Raw genomic sequence first — 21112 nt, 5'->3', positions numbered from 1 at the left:
CAGCCACCTTACTTGGGTTCAGGGTCAGCTCAGTCTTGAGTCCTTGGTCGGCCAGCATCGGATTACAATTTGTTCAGTTCTTGGTGAAGAAAATGTATTCATACAAAAAGGAGAGTACACAAAGGCATGCCCCCAAAAAATGAAAAATTCAGACCTGACAGAGCACAGCACCTGACCCGGTTGGTACTGCCACCTGGGGATAGAGTGTAGACGTGGTAGTGTAGTGTCTAATTGTGCTGCAAATACATAAACTACCTAACTTATTCCATAACACTAGACAAGGAAAAACCGTCCCTGATTCATTGGAAATGTTATTTGGACTATTTTATCAGCTCTTGACACAGGAGCAGGAAGTGCACAACAAACTAATGGCATAGTGGGTGTAATGTCTCGAGTGGAACAAACTCAACCCGTCAGAGTGGTGCTAACTAATTAACTAGAGATTCTGATTTATTGCATGTATTGTTCCAGCACAGTCAAGAGTGTTGAGTCAGAACACTCCCTCGCAAGTGTTCTTTGAGAGTGTCTGAGGGGACATTGATTTAGTATTTTAGTCATAGAGACTGGACTGCTGTTGTATTCAATAATAACTATGAGAAGAAGACAAGCTTTCTAGTGTCTCTCTGCATCCCCTACTGACTTAGGGCTAGATTTTCCCCTATGTACCTTTCAAAGGCAATGTTTTCGGCATTCACAGAGACCGCAATCACGGTATAACACTGCTTATGTCGGCTCAATCTGAAATTACCTTTAAATGTCATTCAGGCTATTATGAGGATCTTCCACAGACCGGATTGGGTTCAGGCCTAACTGGCCATGTTCTGAGAGATGGGGGAGAGGTTATTGTTCATATTGTTGTTATGCTATGTAGTTTTTATTGGGTTGATCTTTTTCTGATAATCCTACTGACGCACGCACGCACGCACGCACGCACGCACGCACGCACGCACGCACGCACGCACGCACGCACGCACACACGTTTGAGGACACTCAATACCTTCATCACAGATGTAGGTGTTAAATTGACACATACAAACAAGCACTTGATCACAGCTTTATGTTGCAGCTAATCCTTTCCACTGAAATGTAATGTATACAATCACCATGGGATATGATATCTGTGGGAATGTCAGGGAAGGGAATGCAACTTTATTGCTTTTCAAACTCAATGTAGTTCAGATACAGGGAATGTTTGTTACTTTCTGAGTCTGTCTTTACCGAATGAATAAAATGCCTACAAGTTTAGGTTAGAATAACTGAGGCCTAATAGATCAAATGTAGACAACGTGTTTTGTGGATTTAGATGTTTTTTGGGGGCTGTTTTGGCCATAGGATTAGATAGGATTAGATTTGGATATTATATTTCTATGTTTTTGTTCATGGATGTCCCTTTTAGTAAATGTATTTCTATGGTTATGTCCATAGACGACTGTTCTAGTCATTGTCTTTCTATGTTTTTGTCTTCCTAGTTTAGAACTCTTATTCTGCTCCTTTTTCATCTCCAAAAGGTGTTTCAGGTCTACGTTGATGAATGGGACCCATAACTGTGGGCTGCGTCCTTCAATTGAACTTTAATTCAAATGTGCATCAATCATTTCTCTGCACGCTGTTCCATGGTAGATACTCAGAGTGAGCTTTGCGTTTTGTCCTTGTGGCAGCTCCACCGGTTTTTGAGAGTGAGAGAATGTGTGTGTGTGTCTGTACGTGTGTGTGTGCGTTCGTGTGTGCTTGCATGCTCTTTGCGAATATGTGTCCAAATGTGTAGATGTGTGTTAGGCCTTCTCCCGTATTCACTGTGAAGGGGTAAACAGACAGACAGACAGACAGACAGATGTAGGAACCACGGCTCACATGAAAGAGAGCCTCTCGCCTTGATGCAGTAAACATGCCCTGCCCTCGCTCGCCCTTCTGCCTCTCTAAAATGTATTGTCTGCCGAAGCATGCCAAATAGCATGGCACGAGGCAGGAACTCCAAACTGTACAACAGTCAACAATGAGAGAGATGTTAATTTGTATTGTTTATTTCACTTTTGTATATTATCTACTTCACTTGCTTTGGCAATGTTAACATATGTTTCCCATGCCAATAAAGAGAAAGAGAGGGGAGAACGATGGAGGCTAAAAACATTCTTTCAGTAGCCTCAGTTTGAATTAATGAAAGTCTGAACGTTAGCTTAGATTCATCCTGTGTGAGTAGTCAGTGAGAATCTGTTTCCTCTCAGTGACTGTGACTAAAGCTTTTGTTAGGTGATGATTGTGTTGTGTGGTATACCATGAACAAGATGGAGAGACAGAGTGAGAAAGACAGAGAGAACCCGAGAGAGAGATGGATAAAGAAGGGGATAGATGGAGAGAGATGAGATAGATGGAGAGAGATGGGGATAGATGGAGAGAGATGGGGATATATGGAGAGAGAAGAGATAGATTGAGAGAGAGAAGGGGATAGATGCAGAGAGATGAGATAGATGGCGAGAGAAGGGGATAGATGGAGAGAGATGGAGAGAGATGGGGATATATGGAGAGAGAAGAGATAGATGGGGATAGATATGGGGATAGATGGAGAGAGATGAGATAGATGGAGAGAGATGGATACAGAAGGGGATAGATGGAGAGAGATGGGGATAGATGGAGAGAGATGAGATAGATGGAGAGAGATGGATACAGAAGGGGATAGATGGAGAGAGATGGGGATAGATGGAGAGAGATGGGGATAGATGGAGAGAGAAGGGGATAGATGGAGAGAGAAGGGGATAGATGGAGAGAGATGGATAAAGAAGGGGATAGATGGAGAGAGATGGGGATAGATGGAGAGAGATGGGGATAGATGGAGAGAGAATGGGATAGATGGAGAGAGAAGGGGATAGATGGAGAGAGATGGATAAAGAAGGGGATAGATGGAGAGAGATGGGGATAGATGGAGAGAGAAGGGCATAGATGGAGAGAGAAGGGCATAGATGGAGAGAGATGGAGAGAGAAGGGGATAGATGGAGAAAGATGGATAAAGAAGGAGATAGATAGAGAGAGATGGGGATAGATGGAAAAAGATGGAGAGATATGGGAATAGATGGAGAGAGAAGGGGATAGGTGGAAAAAGATGGAGAGATATGGGGATAGGTAGGGATAGATGGAGAGATATGGGGATAGATGGAGAGAGAAAGGGATAGATGGAGAGAGAGAAGGAGATAGATGGAGCACAGGGAGGTGATAATGCCAGAATAAGAGTTGACAGTGATGCTAGAATAAGAGTTGACAGTGATGCTAGAATAAGAGTTGACAGTGATGCTAGAATAAGAGTTGACAGTTGAATATGAGAGTCAGACCACCTTCAGTCTGATCTTTTCCCAGTTTCCCTGGCTGGGCTGAGAAACAGAACCATCCCTAATGTCAGCCCCCAATACAACGACAGTGGACATAGGACATACATGCTACATCAAACAGACACAGTTGTCCTCAGATGTCTGATATAGCGTGTAGCATGTTGGATGCAGTTGTCGTTGGATGTCGGATGTAGTTTGTATGTATGTAGCTAATATGTAACAGGGTTTTATCCCTTTCCCCACTCCCCCTCCTTTCTCTATCCTCCCCTTCCTCTCTCCTCCCCTTCCTCTCTCCCGCTCCTTCATCTCTCCTCCCCTTCCTCTCCCCCTCCTTCTCCTTCTCCCCCTCTCCCTCCTTCTCCCTCTCTCCCTCTTTCTCCCCTCTCCTTCCTTCTCCCTCTCTCCCTCCTTCTCCCTCTCTCCCTCCTTCTCCCCCTCTCCCTCTTCCCCCTCCTTCCTTCTCCCCCTCCTTCCTTCTCCCCCCTCCTTCCTTCTCCCTCTCTCCCTCCTTCTCCCCTCTCCTTCCTTCTCCCCCTCTCCCTCCTTCTCCCCTCTCCTTCCTTCTCCCCCTCTCCTTCCTTCTCCCCCTCTCCTTCCTCTCTCCTCCCCTTCCTCTCTCCCTCCTTCTCCCCTTCTCCTTCCTCCTCCCTCTCTCCCTCCTCCCCCCCTCCTTCCTTCTCCCCCTCTCCTTCCTTCTCCCCCTCTCCTTCCTCTCCTTCCTTCTCCCCCTCTCCATCCTTCTCCCCCTCTCCATCCTTCTCCCTCTCTCCTTCCTTCTCCCTCTCTCCTTGCTTCTCCCCTCTCATTGCTTCTCCCCTCTCCTTCCTTCTCCCCCTCTCCTTCCTTCTCCCTCTCTCCTTCCTTCTCCCCCTCTCCTTCCTTCTCCCCTCCTTCCTTCTCCCTCTCTCCTTCCTTCTCCCTCTCTCCTCCCCTTCCTCTCTCCTTCCTTCTCCCCCTCTCCTTCCTTCTCCCCCTCTCCTTCCTTCTCCTTCTCTCCGATCACCTTCCTCTTTGTGTATGCAGCAAGCGACCCCTCTCATTAGTCAGAATCAGTATGGCCCAATCATGATTTACATATCTCATTATGCCCTAATCATGAACCAGATATCTCATTAGCTGCCACATGGATGAGCGGACAACTTGAAGTGTGTTTGTTCTTATTTTCCATCTACTTAGTGATGATGAGGACATCAGAGTGAAATGGAGATAAAGCTTACTGGTGGTCTCCATTCAGATACCATCTGATTTTCTGTTTTTGTTAAATATCTGTTTTAAACAAACCAATCACCTGTCCCTGCTGTCTGAATCAGCTCTGTAGCTCAGCAGATTCAGGTTAACAACCTCCTCATTGGCAGTCATTCCTAATGCAGGACAGTGGGACATGATCCGAGATCACTCTCTTCCAGCCCCACACTATCTTCCAGTCCTACACTATCATCCAGTCCTTCACTATCTTCCAGCCCTACAATATGTTCTAGCCCTACACTATCTTCTAGTCCTACACTATCGTCTAGTCCTAGACCTCCTTCTAGTACTACACTATCTTCTAGTCCTACACTATCTTCTAGCCCTACACTATCTTCTAGCCCTACACTATCTTCTAGTCCTACACTATCTTCTAGCCCTACACTAACTTCTAGCCCAACACTATCTTCTAGTCCTACACTATCTTCTAGTCCTACACTATCTTCTAGTCTTACACTACATTCTAGTCCTACACTATCTTCTAGCCCTACACTATCTTCTAGTCCTACACTATCTTCTAGCCCTACACTAACTTCTAGCCCAACACTATCTTCTAGTCCTACACTATCTTCTAGTCCTACACTATCTTCTAGTCCTACACTATCTTCTAGTCTTACACTACATTCTAGTCCTACACTATCTTCTAGCCCTACACTATCTTCTAGTCCTACACTATCTTCTAGTCTTACACTACATTCTAGTCCTACACTATCTTCTAGCCCTACACTATCTTCTAGTCCTACACTATCTTCTAGCCCTACACTAACTTCTAGCCCAACACTATCTTCTAGTCCTACACTATCTTCTAGCCCAACACTATCTTCTAGTTCTACACTATCTTCTAGTTCTACACCATCTTCTAGTCTTACACTACATTCTAGTCCTACACTATCTTCTAGTCCTACACTATCTTCTAGCCCAACACTATCTTCTAGTTCTACACTATCTTCTAGTCCTACACTATCTTCTAGTCCTACACTATCTTCTAGTCCTACACTATCTTCTAGCCCAACACTATCTTCTAGTTCTACACTATCTTCTAGTCCTACACTATCTTCTAGTCCTACACTATCTTCTAGTCCTACACTATCTTCTAGCCCAACACTATCTTCTAGTTCTACACTATCTTCTAGTCCTACACTATCTTCTAGTCCTACACTATCTTCTAGTCCTACACTATCTTCTAGTCCTACACTACATTCTAGTCCTACACTATCTTCTAGTCCTACACTATCTTCTAGCCCAACACTATCTTCTAGTTCTACACTATCTTCTAGCCCAACACTATCTTCTAGTTCTACACTATCTTCTAGTCCTACACTATCTTCTAGCCCAACACTATCTTCTAGTTCTACACTATCTTCTAGTTCTACACTATCTTCTAGTCTTACACTACATTCTAGTCCTACACTATCTTCTAGTCCTACACTATCTTCTAGCCCAACACTATCTTCTAGTTCTACACTATCTTCTAGTCCTACACTATCTTCTAGTCTTACACTACATTCTAGTCCTACACTATCTTCTAGTTCTACACTATCTTCTAGTCTTACACTACATTCTAGTCCTACACTATCTTCTAGCCCTACACTAACTTCTAGCCCAACACTATCTTCTAGTCCTACACTATCTTCTGGCCCAACACTATCTTCTAGTTCTACACTATCTTCTAGTTCTACACTATCTTCTAGTCTTACACTATCTTCTAGTCTTACACTACATTCTAGTCCTACACTATCTTCTAGTTCTACACTATCTTCTAGTCTTACACTACATTCTAGTCCTACACTATCTTCTAGCCCTACACTAACTTCTAGCCCAACACTATCTTCTAGTCCTACACTATTTTCTAGCCCAACACTATCTTCTAGTTCTACACTATCTTCTAGTTCTACACTATCTTCTAGCCCAACACTATCTTCTAGTTCTACACTATCTTCTAGCCCTACACTATCTTCTAGGCCAACACTATCTTCTAGCCCTACACTATCTTCTAGCCCAACACTATCTTCTAGTTCTACACTATCTTCTAGCCCAACACTATCTTCTAGTTCTACACTATCTTCTAGTCCTACACTATCTTCTAGTCCTACACTATCTTCTAGTCCTACACTATCTTCTAGCCCTACACTAACTTCTAGCCCAACACTATCTTCTAGTCCTACACTATCTTCTAGTCTTACACTACATTCTAGTCCTACACTATCTTCTAGTTCTACACTATCTTCTAGTCTTACACTACATTCTAGTCCTACACTATCTTCTAGCCCTACAGTAACTTCTAGCCCAACACTATCTTCTAGTCCTACACTATCTTCTAGCCCAACACTATCTTCTAGTTCTACACTATCTTCTAGTTCTACACTATCTTCTAGTCTTACACTATCTTCTAGTCTTACACTACATTCTAGTCCTACACTATCTTCTAGTTCTACACTATCTTCTAGTCTTACACTACATTCTAGTCCTACACTATCTTCTAGCCCTACACTAACTTCTAGCCCAACACTATCTTCTAGTCCTACACTATCTTCTAGCCCAACACTATCTTCTAGTTCTACACTATCTTCTAGTTCTACACTATCTTCTAGTTCTACACTATCTTCTAGTCTTACACTACATTCTAGTCCTACACTATCTTCTAGTCCTACACTATCTTCTAGTCTTACACTACATTCTAGTTCTACACTATCTTCTAGTCTTACACTATCTTCTAGTCCTACACTATCTTCTAGTCTTACACTACATTCTAGTCCTACACTATCTTCTAGTTCTACACTATCTTCTAGTTCTACACTATCTTCTAGTCTTACACTACATTCTAGTCCTACACTATCTTCTAGTTCTACACTATCTTCTAGTTCTACACTATCTTCTAGTTCTACACTATCTTCTAGTTCTACACTATCTTCTAGTCCTACACTATCTTCTAGTTCTACACTATCTTCTAGTTCTACACTATCTTCTAGTCTTACACTACATTCTAGTCCTACACTATCTTCTAGTCCTACACTATCTTCTAGTTCTACACTATCTTCTAGTCCTACACTATCTTCTAGTTCTACACTATCTTCTAGTTCTACACTATCTTCTAGTCTTACACTACATTCTAGTCCTACACTATCTTCTAGTCCTACACTATCTTCTAGTTCTACACTATCTTCTAGTCCTACACTATCTTCTAGTTCTACACTATCTTCTAGTTCTACACTACATTCTAGTCCTACACTATCTTCTAGTCCTACACTATCTTCTAGTCTTACACTACATTCTAGTCCTACACTATCTTCTAGTCCTACACTATCTTCTAGTCTTACACTACATTCTAGTTCTACACTATCTTCTAGTCTTAAACTATCTTCTAGTCCTACACTATCTTCTAGTCTTACACTACATTCTAGTCCTACACTACATTCTAGTCCTACACTATCTTCTAGCCCTACACTAACTTCTAGCCCAACACTATCTTCTAGTCCTACACTATCTTCTGGCCCAACACTATCTTCTAGTTCTACACTATCTTCTAGTTCTACACTATCTTCTAGTCTTACACTATCTTCTAGTCTTACACTACATTCTAGTCCTACACTATCTTCTAGTTCTACACTATCTTCTAGTCTTACACTACATTCTAGTCCTACACTATCTTCTAGCCCTACACTAACTTCTAGCCCAACACTATCTTCTAGTCCTACACTATTTTCTAGCCCAACACTATCTTCTAGTTCTACACTATCTTCTAGTTCTACACTATCTTCTAGCCCAACACTATCTTCTAGTTCTACACTATCTTCTAGCCCTACACTATCTTCTAGGCCAACACTATCTTCTAGCCCTACACTATCTTCTAGCCCAACACTATCTTCTAGTTCTACACTATCTTCTAGCCCAACACTATCTTCTAGTTCTACACTATCTTCTAGTCCTACACTATCTTCTAGTCCTACACTATCTTCTAGTCCTACACTATCTTCTAGCCCTACACTAACTTCTAGCCCAACACTATCTTCTAGTCCTACACTATCTTCTAGTCTTACACTACATTCTAGTCCTACACTATCTTCTAGTTCTACACTATCTTCTAGTCTTACACTACATTCTAGTCCTACACTATCTTCTAGCCCTACACTAACTTCTAGCCCAACACTATCTTCTAGTCCTACACTATCTTCTAGCCCAACACTATCTTCTAGTTCTACACTATCTTCTAGTTCTACACTATCTTCTAGTCTTACACTATCTTCTAGTCTTACACTACATTCTAGTCCTACACTATCTTCTAGTTCTACACTATCTTCTAGTCTTACACTACATTCTAGTCCTACACTATCTTCTAGCCCTACACTAACTTCTAGCCCAACACTATCTTCTAGTCCTACACTATCTTCTAGCCCAACACTATCTTCTAGTTCTACACTATCTTCTAGTTCTACACTATCTTCTAGTTCTACACTATCTTCTAGTCTTACACTACATTCTAGTCCTACACTATCTTCTAGTCCTACACTATCTTCTAGTCTTACACTACATTCTAGTTCTACACTATCTTCTAGTCTTACACTATCTTCTAGTCCTACACTATCTTCTAGTCTTACACTACATTCTAGTCCTACACTATCTTCTAGTTCTACACTATCTTCTAGTTCTACACTATCTTCTAGTCTTACACTACATTCTAGTCCTACACTATCTTCTAGTTCTACACTATCTTCTAGTTCTACACTATCTTCTAGTTCTACACTATCTTCTAGTTCTACACTATCTTCTAGTCCTACACTATCTTCTAGTTCTACACTATCTTCTAGTTCTACACTATCTTCTAGTCTTACACTACATTCTAGTCCTACACTATCTTCTAGTCCTACACTATCTTCTAGTTCTACACTATCTTCTAGTCCTACACTATCTTCTAGTTCTACACTATCTTCTAGTTCTACACTATCTTCTAGTCTTACACTACATTCTAGTCCTACACTATCTTCTAGTCCTACACTATCTTCTAGTTCTACACTATCTTCTAGTCCTACACTATCTTCTAGTTCTACACTATCTTCTAGTTCTACACTACATTCTAGTCCTACACTATCTTCTAGTCCTACACTATCTTCTAGTCTTACACTACATTCTAGTCCTACACTATCTTCTAGTCCTACACTATCTTCTAGTCTTACACTACATTCTAGTTCTACACTATCTTCTAGTCTTAAACTATCTTCTAGTCCTACACTATCTTCTAGTCTTACACTACATTCTAGTCCTACACTATCTTCTAGTTCTACACTATCTTCTAGTTCTACACTATCTTCTAGTCTTACACTACATTCTAGTCCTACACTATCTTCTAGTTCTACACTATCTTCTAGTCTTACACTATCTTCTAGCCCTACACTAACTTCTAGCCCAACACTATCTTCTAGTCCTACACTATCTTCTAGCCCAACACTATCTTCTAGTTCTACACTATCTTCTAGTTCCACACTATCTTCTAGTCTTACACTATCTTCTAGTCTTACACTACATTCTAGTCCTACACTATCTTCTAGTTCTACACTATCTTCTAGTCTTACACTACATTCTAGTCCTACACTATCTTCTAGCCCTACACTAACTTCTAGCCCAACACTATCTTCTAGTCCTACACTATCTTCTAGCCCAACACTATCTTCTAGTTCTACACTATCTTCTAGTTCTACACTATCTTCTAGTTCTACACTATCTTCTAGTCCTACACTATCTTCTAGTTCTACACTATCTTCTAGTCCTACACTATCTTCTAGTTCTACACTAACTTCTAGCCCAACACTATCTTCTAGTCCTACACTATCTTCTAGTTCTACACTAAGTTCTAGCCCAACACTATCTTCTAGTCCTACACTATCTTCTAGCCCAACACTATCTTCTAGTTCTACACTATCTTCTAGTTCTACACTATCTTCTAGTTCTACACTATCTTCTAGTCTTACACTACATTCTAGTCCTACACTATCTTCTAGTTCTACACTATCTTCTAGTTCTACACTATCTTCTAGTTCTACACTATCTTCTAGTCCTACACTATCTTCTAGTTCTACACTATCTTCTAGTTCTACACTATCTTCTAGTCTTACACTACATTCTAGTCCTACACTATCTTCTAGTTCTACACTATCTTCTAGTCTTACACTACATTCTAGTCCTACACTATCTTCTAGTCCTACACTATCTTCTAGTCTTACACTACATTCTAGTCCTACACTATCTTCTAGTCCTACACTATCTTCTAGTCTTACACTACATTCTAGTTCTACACTATCTTCTAGTCTTACACTACATTCTAGTCCTACACTATCTTCTAGTTCTACACTATCTTCTAGTTCTACACTATCTTCTAGTCTTACACTACATTCTAGTCCTACACTATCTTCTAGTTCTACACTATCTTCTAGTCTTACACTATCTTCTAGCCCTACACTAACTTCTAGTTCTACACTATCTTCTAGTTCTACACTATCTTCTAGTCTTACACTACATTCTAGTCCTACACTATCTTCTAGTCCTACACTATCTTCTAGTCTTACACTACATTCTAGTTCTACACTATCTTCTAGTCTTACACTATCTTCTAGTCCTACACTATCTTCTAGTCTTACACTACATTCTAGTCCTACACTATCTTCTAGTTCTACACTATCTTCTAGTTCTACACTATCTTCTAGTCTTACACTACATTCTAGTCCTACACTATCTTCTAGTTCTACACTATCTTCTAGTTCTACACTATCTTCTAGTTCTACACTATCTTCTTGTTCTACACTATCTTCTAGTTCTACACTATCTTCTAGTCCTACACTATCTTCTAGTTCTACACTATCTTCTAGTTCTACACTATCTTCTAGTCTTACACTACATTCTAGTCCTACACTATCTTCTAGTCCTACACTATCTTCTAGTTCTACACTATCTTCTAGTCCTACACTATCTTCTAGTTCTACACTATCTTCTAGTTCTACACTATCTTCTAGTCTTACACTACATTCTAGTCCTACACTATCTTCTAGTCCTACACTATCTTCTAGTTCTACACTATCTTCTAGTCCTACACTATCTTCTAGTTCTACACTATCTTCTAGTTCTACACTACATTCTAGTCCTACACTATCTTCTAGTCCTACACTATCTTCTAGTCTTACACTACATTCTAGTCCTACACTATCTTCTAGTCCTACACTATCTTCTAGTCTTACACTACATTCTAGTTCTACACTATCTTCTAGTCTTACACTATCTTCTAGTCCTACACTATCTTCTAGTCTTACACTACATTCTAGTCCTACACTATCTTCTAGTTCTACACTATCTTCTAGTTCTACACTATCTTCTAGTCCTACACTATCTTCTAGTCTTACACTACATTCTAGTCCTACACTATCTTCTAGTTCTACACTATCTTCTAGTCTTACACTACATTCTAGTCCTACACTATCTTCTAGTCCTACACTATCTTCTAGTCTTACACTACATTCTAGTTCTACACTATCTTCTAGTCTTACACTATCTTCTAGTCCTACACTATCTTCTAGTCTTACACTACATTCTAGTCCTACACTATCTTCTAGTTCTACACTATCTTCTAGTTCTACACTATCTTCTAGTCCTACACTATCTTCTAGTCTTACACTACATTCTAGTTCTACACTATCTTCTAGTCTTACACTATCTTCTAGTCCTACACTATCTTCTAGTCTTACACTACATTCTAGTCCTACACTATCTTCTAGTTCTACACTATCTTCTAGTTCTACACTATCTTCTAGTCCTACACTATCTTCTAGTCTTACACTACATTCTAGTCCTACACTATCTTCTAGTTCTACACTATCTTCTAGTCTTACACTATCTTCTAGTCCTACACTATCTTCTAGTCTTACACTACATTCTAGTCCTACACTATCTTCTAGTTCTACACTATCTTCTAGTTCTACACTATCTTCTAGTCCTACACTATCTTCTAGTCTTACACTACATTCTAGTCCTACACTATCTTCTAGTTCTACACTATCTTCTAGTCTTACACTATCTTCTAGCCCTACACTAACTTCTAGCCCAACACTATCTTCTAGTCCTACACTATCTTCTAGCCCAACACTATCTTCTAGTTCTACACTATCTTCTAGTTCTACACTATCTTCTAGTCCTACACTATCTTCTAGTCTTACACTACATTCTAGTCCTACACTATCTTCTAGTTCTACACTATCTTCTAGTTCTACACTATCTTCTAGTCCTACACTATCTTCTAGTCTTACACTACATTCTAGTCCTACACTATCTTCTAGTTCTACACTATCTTCTAGTCTTACACTATCTTCTAGCCCTACACTAACTTCTAGCCCAACACTATCTTCTAGTCCTACACTATCTTCTAGCCCAACACTATCTTCTAGTTCTACACTATCTTCTAGTTCTACACTATCTTCTAGTCCTACACTATCTTCTAGCCCAACACTATCTTCTAGTTCTACACTATCTTCTAGTTCTACACTATCTTCTAGTCCTACACTATCTTCTAGTCTTACACTACATTCTAGTCCTACACTATCTTCTAGTTCTACACTATCTTCTAGTCTTACACTACATTCTAGTCCTACACTATCTTCTAGCCCTACACTAACTTCTAGCCCAACACTATCTTCTAGTCCTACACTATCTTCTAGCCCAACACTATCTTCTAGTTCTACACTATCTTCTAGTTCTACACTATCTTCTAGTTCTACACTATCTTCTAGTCCTACACTATCTTCTAGTTCTACACTATCTTCTAGTCCTACACTATCTTCTAGTTCTACACTAACTTCTAGCCCAACACTATCTTCTAGTCCTACACTATCTTCTAGTTCTACACTAACTTCTAGCCCAACACTATCTTCTAGTCCTACACTATCTTCTAGCCCAACACTATCTTCTAGTTCTACACTATCTTCTAGTTCTACACTATCTTCTAGTTCTACACTATCTTCTAGTCTTACACTACATTCTAGTCCTACACTATCTTCTAGTTCTACACTATCTTCTAGTTCTACACTATCTTCTAGTCTTACACTACATTCTAGTCCTACACTATCTTCTAGTTCTACACTATCTTCTAGTCTTACACTACATTCTAGTTCTACACTATCTTCTAGTCTTACACTACATTCTAGTCCTACACTATCTTCTAGTCTTACACTATCTTCTAGTTCTACACTATCTTCTAGTCCTACACTATCTTCTAGTCTTACACTATCTTCTAGTCTTACACTATCTTCTAGTCTTACACTATCTTCTAGTTCTACACTATCTTCTAGTCCTACACTATCTTCTAGTCCTACACTATCTTCTAGTTCTACACTATCTTCTAGTCCTACACTATCTTCTAGTCTTACACTATCTTCTAGTCTTACACTATCTTCTAGTTCTACACTATCTTCTAGTCCTACACTATCTTCTAGTCTTACACTATCTTCTAGTCTTACACTATCTTCTAGTCTTACACTATCTTCTAGTCTTACACTACATTCTAGTCCTACACTATCTTCTAGTCCTACACTATCTTCTAGTCTTACACTATCTTCTAGTCCTACACTATCTTCTAGTCTTACACTATCTTCTAGTCCTACACTATCTTCTAGTCTTACACTATCTTCTAGTCTTACACTACATTCTAGTCCTACACTATCTTCTAGTCCTACACTATCTTCTAGTCTTACACTATCTTCTAGTCTTACACTACATTCTAGTCCTACACTATCTTCTAGTCTTACACTATCTTCTAGTCTTACACTATCTTCTAGTCTTACACTATCTTCTAGTCTTACACTACATTCTAGTCCTACACTATCTTCTAGTCCTACACTATCTTCTAGTCTTACACTACATTCTAGTCCTACACTATCTTCTAGTCTTACACTATCTTCTAGTTCTACACTATCTTCTAGTCCTACACTATCTTCTAGTCCTACACCATCTTCTAGTTCTACACTATCTTCTAGTTCTACACTATCTTCTAGTCTTACACTATCTTCTAGTTCTACACTATCTTCTAGTTCTACACTATCTTCTAGTCTTACACTACATTCTAGTCCTACACTATCTTCTAGTTCTACACTATCTTCTAGTCTTACACTACATTCTAGTCCTACACTATCTTCTAGTTCTACACTATCTTCTAGTTCTACACTATCTTCTAGTCCTACACTATCTTCTAGTTCTACACTATCTTCTAGTTCTACACTATCTTCTAGTTCTACACTATCTTCTAGTTCTACACTATCTTCTAGTCCTACACTATCTTCTAGTCCTACACTATCTTGTAGCCCTACACAATCTTCTAGCCCTACACTATTGTCATGACGTTGCCCTCTTTGGGTATAGCAAGCCCCATCCCCCTCTCCCTGCCCCCCTTTCCTCCTTCAACTATGCTGCTGTGGTCAGAGAGACTTCGTAAATTACTGAGGATCTCCTCTGTCTCTTTCTCCCTATTTCCAGGTCTCCAGTCTCTGCTCCCTGCCCTGGCCTTGATATAGGCAGCCCTCCACTAGTAGTAAAGCCTCCCTCTCATCTCCCTCAAGAGGTGGAAAAGTCTTCCTTCCCTCCTCCCCACCCACCTCTTCTTGAAGTACCCTCTGGGCTATAACAGCATCAACAGCTGGCCTTGAGAGAGACCGAGACAGAGTGAGAGTGAGAGTGAGAGTGAGAGTGAGAGTGAGAGAGAGTGAGAGAGAGAGAGAGAGAGAGAGAGAGAGAGAGAGAGAGAGAGAGAGAGAGAGAGAGAGAGAGAGAGAGAGAGTTTTAAATCATCTTTATTGGGTCTGGGGGCCCACCACACAATAAATACTCATGCAAAACCACAGTTACATATCAATTAAAAACACAACTCCAATTCCTCCTCCACAGTAACTAAACACAACAGCCTCTGAATACCCCATATACTCAAAAACAGATCAATATTGTTGACAAGTTTATGATAGGCAAACTAAACCCTTAGTCTCGCTGCCAACATTCCCTCCAGCATTCCCACCACATCCACAGCTCCCTGTCCCTGTGTACTGTTCTTTCGGGTCTTCCATATCACTAATTTTGCTGCCCCTAACACAAAAGTAAGCAACACAACTACACCATTTTGACTGAACCTGTACTTTGGCCCAAATATATACAGTTGGGAAGAGAAAACCTCTTCCAATGTTGAGAACCAATCAGTGATCAGTTCAATCATCCTGACCAACCTGGGACATAGTAAAAACAGATGTGCCAGAGTTTCAGACTCAGCACAGAATGGACACGGCTCCCCAACAGTAGGGTCCAGGTGTACCAGATGCATGTTAGTGGCTATAGCTCCATGTATATCCTCCATTTGAGGTCAGCTGTCCTCTTATCAATAGGCAGTTTGTATAATGATCGCCAACAGCCTTTTGGAGAGGCACCTGGACCAAGCACACCCGCCCACCTCGTTGATTTTACCCCTTCCAGGGAAGAGGCATGGGACACCTTTACACATATTCTGTACATGGTCTTCTTTCCCACCTCCTTGAACTCCCCCAGCTCCAGGGTATCAAAGGAAAGCAGCATTCCCACGTACTCCTCGAATGCCCCCATCGCAACACTATCAATCAGTGCAGGGAACACATAATCCAGACCCTCCTTCCACCGATCAGAATTGGAAGTGTCAGTCACATACTGTAGATGAAGCACTGGCAAGGAGTCGCAGACCTCAGCGATGACCTTCCTCAGTAGGCGAGATGATCGGATCCCCGCTCTTTCTCCCAGCTCCTCCAATCTGCTCCTGCTCCGCATCAGATGACCCAGCTTGGTACACCCCACGCCTAACAGGCATGAACGTAGGCTGGCTGAACCCAAAACACGGGACTGAATGGCAGTGTTGTGAAAAAGAGGCTCTTCAAAAAGCCACATCCCTGGTGGCATGCAGGCCTTACGGGACTTGACAAGGACTCTCCAAGCCTGCATAACATACTCAAGGCAAATCACCCCCATCCAGCTTTAAGAGGACAAGGTGCTTGTCTAAGCCCAAACAGCCCGCTCTCCTCATCAATATGTAGGCAGTTTCGACCCAGCTAGAACCGTCTCTGTACAACAATCTCTGGGCTGCTTGAAGCCGGAAAGCCATGATTCTAGAGGAAATGTCCACCAGGCCTTGCCCACCCTCATGCAGTGGCAGGTACAGGGCTGCAGCTTTAAGCCAGTGTTGTCCAGACCAGAAGAAATTGACAGGGGTCCTCTCAAGCTTTTGTATCAGACCCTTTGGTGGCTGAAAATCATTAGTCTGTGCCACAGGGTAGAAGCAGCAAGATTATTAGCTACCAGGACCTGTCCCCTATAAGACAGCTGGGGCAACACCCATTTCCATCTTGACAGTCTGGCACACACCTTCTCCACTACACCCTCCCAGTTCTTTTTCTGAAAGACATCGGAGCCTAGAAAAAACCCAAAATCTTCATCCCATCTCTGCCCCACTGAAGCCCCCCTGGTAACCGTGGAGCGGACCCCGTTTGAAGCTGACCTGCCCACACGCTTCACTCTTTCCCCAATTGACTCTAGCTGAGGAGGCCTCCTCATACACCTTTAAAGCATTTGAGAGAACCTTACTGGTTTCTCTGTGCCAGGTGTAATGAAGGGTCCCACGATAGCACTGTTTGTGTATGCAGATGACGTGACAGTGTTTATCACAGGGGGTGAGGATGTTAAGCCTCGCTTTTAAAAAACAAAGCAGTGGTTCAATCGCCAGACTATATACAGTAACTGCCCTGAAATTGGGCATCCCTGCCTGATGCCCCTTTGGACAGGGATGGGGCAACTCAAACCGCCCCCACCTTCACCATACACGAGGCCCCAGCATACAGTAAATTCATCCAAGACATAAAAACATCCCCAAACCCAAAGGCTTTCATTGTTTTAAACAAGTACTGGTGGTCCACACGATCAAAAGCCTTTCCCCTGATCCAAAGAAAGTAAACCCACATTTACATCAGACAGTTTACAAATGTCTAAAACATCTCTTATCAGAAACAAGTTGTCAACAATAGAGCGATCAGGTACACAGTAGGACTGGTCCTTATGGACCAACAGCCCCAGATACAGAGACATTTAGAAACAATTTTGTATTCAGCGCACAGCAAAGCAACAGGTCTTCAATTTTTTATGAGAGCCAAATCCCCCTTTTTTGGCAACAGTGAAAGCACCGCACGTTGACAGGATACAGGAAGAGAACCCTCATGAAAAGATTCACACACCACTTCATAAAAATCCTCCCCTATAGACCCCCAAAAGTGCTTATAAAACTCAGATGGTAAACCATCGATGCCAGGGGTTCGGCCTGTTAAGAGCTGCATAACTGCTGTGGACAGCTCCTGCAGTGTAATGCCAGAGTCAAATGCGACTCTCTGCTCAGGTCCCAATTGATGAAGACCATGTAACAACTGTTCAGTACACAGAGAATCACAATCCTCCGCCTTATAGAGGGCCGAGTAAAAATCCACGGCATGTTGACGCATTTCAATATCATCCGTAGTCACCTTCCCATCAGGGAGACGAAGGCTGACCATCTGTTTACGTTGCAATGTCGACTGTCCTAGGTTTTCTTTTTAAGCGCTAGGAGCATCCATATCCTTGAGGGAAGTGAAACGAGACCTAATCAAGGCACCCTTCACTCTTTCATGCAGAAACGACCTCAGTTCATGTCTCTTGTCCTGTAAGTTCATAACTAGTCCAGCGTCGTTCTGAGTGAGCAGCTTCAATTCAATAGACCGAATGTCCTGTTCAAGGGCCTTGATAGTCTCTTTAATTTCAGTTTGAGACAGAGCAGGATACTGTTGACAAAATAATAATATTTGGGCCTTCCCAACCTCCCACCATTGTCTCAAGGACTCAAAATGTCCTTTTATAACAATCAATTTTTCCCAAAACAACAAAAACCTGTCACAAAACATGACATCATGTTACAATTTAACATTAAAATACCAGTAAGGTGATGACCTTCGTGGACAGGACAAGTGAATATCAACAGTAACAATATGATGATCAGAGAAATCCACAGGAGTAATGGCACACTTTCCAACCCTACTACAGTATTGCTCAGATACATACAACCTGTCTAACCTTACTGCACTGACACGACCTTCATTCATTTTTAGCCATGTGTACTGCCTAACTTTGGCATTCCTTACTCTCCACACATCAGAAAGCTCAAACTCAGTTAATAGGCCAGCCAGGCAAGTGGCTGACCGCAGGTGAGGTTCTTCAGCGGTGCGATCAACAGTAAAATCCACTGTACAGTTCCAGTCACCCCCTAAAACCATACACCCCTCTTGGTCACACTGTCTTAAGGTTTCCTTTAGTTGATCAAATACAACAATACGCCCTGTACCCTCATTAGGAGCATAAACGTTAAAAATAAAAAAACACAACATCCACCTTGACCAATAAAACCCGACCCTTGACAATCTCTGTTGTAGATACCACAGTCACCCCTAAACCTGAGGGAAACAAGATTGCCACCCCAGCACTGAAATTAGTACGGTGACTGAGTACATGCCTCCCCTCCCACCACATACCCCAGTCAACCTCATTTTCCTCATCACTATGTGTCTCCTGTAGAAAAACTACATTAAGCCTTTTCTGTTTTATTACTTCTAATACCCAAGCCCTCTTATTCCTGTCCCTTCCCCCATTCATATTGAGAGAACCAACCCTTATACCTCCATATAGAAAAGAGAAAAGAAAAGCAGAAGAAACAACAGAGAAACCAAGGAGAATAAAGACACCCCATGAAGCATGATCATCATCATTGTTTTAATCTTCTCTTAACCTGACTGTAATGTTGTTCGTCTGCTGTTTGTAGAGAGTCAGACCGAAATGCAGCGTGTAGGTTACTCATGACTTTAATGAAGAATAATGCGGTACATGAAATAACTGAAAATACAAAACAACAAACGAGTGAAACTAAATACAGCCTATCTGGTGACTAACACTAAGACAGGTACAATCACCCACGAAATACAACGCGCACTCAGGCTGCCTAAATACGGTTCCCAATCCGAGACAACGAGAATCAGCTGACTCCAATTAGGAATCGCCTCAGGCAGCCAAGCCTAACTAGACACACCCCTAATATACACACTCCCAATACGAAATACAACATATAAACCCGTCACACCCTGGCCTACCCAAACATATAACAAAACACAAGATACAATGACCAAGGCGTGACACTGACCACATTTCCCACCACCTTTTGCAGCTGCAACAGCAGTAATACATTTCCTCAAGCGAAACTGCTTCTTCTCACTCAATTTGTCTAACCCCACAGTCCTCTGTAACATCACAGCTGACCTCACAAACTTACCAACATCAAAATAATCTGCCAATTTGACAGATTTACCAAAAGTCTGATCCATAAACCCATTTACCTCCTCTAGATCGTAAATTGAGTCGTCACCAGCTGCTATCATATCAAAAGAGGTATCCATATCCTTCTCCTGATCTTCCTCAGCTGAGACCACAGACAACTGACTCCCCGCTACCACATCCCTTTCAACACTCCCCACTTGCACCACATCACTCGTACCAGGCATCTCCTCCACTACCTGGGAGACTAGCCCCACCTGAACCCCATTACCCGTAGTGGGCATCTCCTTCCACTACCTGGGAGCCTAGCTCCACATGAACCCCAGCACTCGTAGTGGGCATCTCCTCCACTCCCTGGGAGCCTAGCTCCACATGAACCCCCTCCTTTACCCCAGCACTCGTACTGGGCACCTCCTCACCAGTCTGAGGAACTGGCTCTTCAGATACATCCTTACCTTCTACAACAATATTTTTCTGATGCATAACATTTCCCTCTAATACAAGTTGCAACTCCGTGCCCTCAACACAGATAACTTGTTCCTCAGCAACAGGTGCTCGTGGCTGCTCTACTGCTGTCGGCCCACCTCTCCCTACATCAGTGGGCCCAGGTGTTACGATGACCACCTGCGCCCCTCCCTCAGCCTTCTCCCTTTTCGGGCAAGCATGTCGCTTATGAACATTATCCCCACACTCAAAACACTGTTTACTACCCGTACTAGCATAAGCCATATACAGTCTATTGTCATACTTGATTTTAAATGCTAACTATAAAGTCTGCCTCGTGAGTCCAAAAACAAACACCTGTCGCCGAAATTACATAACCTGTTTCAACGCTGGGTGTTTGGACTTGGAATTGTGTTTGGTATTTGGTGTTTGGTATTTGGTGTTTGGTATTTGGAATAAACGGCGGTACATTTGAAATCGTTACGGAGAAAAAAGCGGCGTAACTTGAATAAACATTCCTTTAAGAAGTACACAATGCTCAACCATACGATCAACAAGACACTCTTCTTTAAGAAGTACACCATGCTCAACCATACGATCAACAAGACACTCTTCTTTAAGAAATACGCCATGCTCAACCATCCAATCAACAAGACTCTCTTCTTTAAGAAATACGCCATGCTCAACCATCCAATCAACAAGACACTCTTCTTTAAGAAGTACACCATGCT

At 41.7% G+C, this 21112-nt stretch overlaps 2 protein-coding genes across 2 annotated transcripts; both read left to right on the top strand.

The window, feature by feature from the left end:
• Positions 1 to 3094: 3094 nt before the first annotated feature.
• On the top strand, positions 3095 to 7631 carry LOC124044428 (uncharacterized serine-rich protein C215.13-like; the record flags this gene model as incomplete). The annotated part of the gene is made up of 2 exons (XM_046364068.1): positions 3095 to 3114; positions 5084 to 7631. Coding segments are annotated over exons 1-2 (2568 nt in total), but the record flags the coding sequence as incomplete, so codon positions are not given.
• Positions 7632 to 10229: 2598 nt separating this feature from the next.
• On the top strand, positions 10230 to 15103 carry LOC124044427 (uncharacterized serine-rich protein C215.13-like; the record flags this gene model as incomplete). The annotated part of the gene is made up of 3 exons (XM_046364066.1): positions 10230 to 10654; positions 11870 to 13416; positions 15066 to 15103. Coding segments are annotated over 3 exons (2010 nt in total), but the record flags the coding sequence as incomplete, so codon positions are not given.
• Between the last annotated feature and the right edge of the window lie 6009 nt (positions 15104 to 21112).

The sequence above is a fragment of the Oncorhynchus gorbuscha genome, linkage group LG09, assembly GCF_021184085.1.
Source record: "Oncorhynchus gorbuscha isolate QuinsamMale2020 ecotype Even-year linkage group LG09, OgorEven_v1.0, whole genome shotgun sequence".
Taxonomy (NCBI): domain Eukaryota; kingdom Metazoa; phylum Chordata; class Actinopteri; order Salmoniformes; family Salmonidae; genus Oncorhynchus; species Oncorhynchus gorbuscha.
This window is presented reverse-complemented; position numbering and strand designations above follow the sequence as displayed.